The following is a 1,662-nucleotide window of genomic DNA, read 5'->3' on the forward strand; positions in this document are numbered from 1 at the left end:
ATCTGGTGTCAAAGGGGCTTATATATCTGTAACCAAAATTATTGTTTTTCGCTATGACGCACGTAGGGTTTGAAACGCGTAAGCTGTTTTCTTGGGGTTGGTGTAGTTTATGCCACTATGTTTTTTTTAATACTGTGGATGGCAATAAAGAGAAGGTTTGTTTCAACATTTTCTGAATCTTCTTTCAAACATTGGTCCTAACTGGAGCCTAGACTGGGGGGGGGGGGGCGGGGAGGTATCCATGTAATAGAAACCACCTCTGTAGGAGCGGCCTTGAGCGGGATATGCACTTGTTTATTCTCTTGTTCCTTGTGATCTGACACATGTAAGGTCCCACATTGTATGGTGTTGTTTCTACCTTTTCAAATATGTACCTAAGTATTTGTGTAGAGCTGCTTGAATCTCCTTGTTCCGTAGACAATACATGATTGGGTTTAGCAGGGGGGTCACTATGATATATAACAATGAAGTCACTTTGCTCACATTTGTCGATTTGTCTCTCAAAGGAAACAAATAAACACTTATCAAAGTCCCATAATATGTGCAAACCAAAACCAGGTGGGAACTACAGATGGAAAAGGCCTTCTTCCTTCCCACAGCTGAAGATATCCTGCTAATGGCAAAAGATATTAAGATGTAGGTGGTCATGATGAAGATAAATGGAAGAAGAATGACGGGAACAGAAAACAGGACAGCCTGGGTCTCCACCACAGATGTATCAGAGCAGGAAAGTTCTAGTAGGGGGGATAGATCACAGAAGAAATGGTCAATAACATTAGGTCCACAGAAATGCAAATTATAAACTAGAATTGTAATAATTAAAGTTATGAGAAATCCTATGAGCCAAGGCCAACAGACAAGGTTAAGCTGGAGTTGGAGGTCCATGATGGAGATGTATCTCAAGGGGTTGCATATGGCCAAGTAGCGGTCATAAGACATGACAGTGAGCAGAAAGCATTCAGAATTGGTTGATGCAGAGAAGATATAGAATTGCATTAAACAGGCAGTAAATGAAATCGTGTCACCTTCTCTGATGATGACAGAGAGCATTTTTGGCACAATGTTGGTGGTTGCTAGTATTTCAAAAGAGGAAAGAAACCTGAGAAAGAAATACATGGGAGTGCGGAGATGTTGGTCAATTGTCACCAAAGAAATAATCAAGAGGTTTCCTGTTAAGATCAAAATGTAAATGAAAAGAACAAGCAAAAAAAGGAGAATTTTCAGATTTTGAATGTTGTGAAATCCACGAAGTAGGACTTCTGAGATTCTGGTCTCGTTAGTGACATTCATTTTAATGACCCGGTTGGTTTACATGATCTTATTTTTTTCTGATATCTCTAATTTTTCACGCACAAAGATATGTAATAACGTCATAAATCTTCCATTTGTCAAGGACATGATAAGGAGGTGTATGAACTGTACCTTCATGTGCCTCCCATTTCATCTGGAAGTACACTGATTTTGTTTCTTTTAGATTCAGGTAGCCATGGAGAGGTACCATACAAAGGCGTTTTTCTGGCTCTGTTTTGTCATCTGCAAGAGGCCTGCAACATAAAGAGATGCTAATGTAAGATCTAACTGCAACAGAAGGTTTCTAGATCATTGGTCTAGGTGTCAGGAAAGGAGATTCAGCACTGGAAAGAAGTAGGCATAGAAGCATGT

The 1,662-nt window shown here is 39.8% G+C and overlaps 1 protein-coding gene across 1 annotated transcript; it reads right to left on the reverse strand.

The window, feature by feature from the left end:
• Window positions 1-354: 354 nt before the first annotated feature.
• Window positions 355-1,290, reverse strand: LOC122929310 (olfactory receptor 11A1-like). Its single transcript, XM_044282829.1, has one exon. It carries the CDS (start codon window positions 1,288-1,290, stop codon window positions 355-357), a length of 936 nt encoding a protein of 311 aa, XP_044138764.1.
• Between the last annotated feature and the right edge of the window lie 372 nt (window positions 1,291-1,662).

This window comes from Bufo gargarizans, chromosome 2 (assembly GCF_014858855.1).
Source record: "Bufo gargarizans isolate SCDJY-AF-19 chromosome 2, ASM1485885v1, whole genome shotgun sequence".
Taxonomy (NCBI): Eukaryota; Metazoa; Chordata; class Amphibia; order Anura; family Bufonidae; genus Bufo; species Bufo gargarizans.

Coding starts and splice junctions, on each gene's coding strand:
- LOC122929310 (XM_044282829.1), bottom strand. CDS start 1,290: ATGAATGTCACTAACGAGACCAGAATCTCAGAAGTCCTACTTCGTGGA.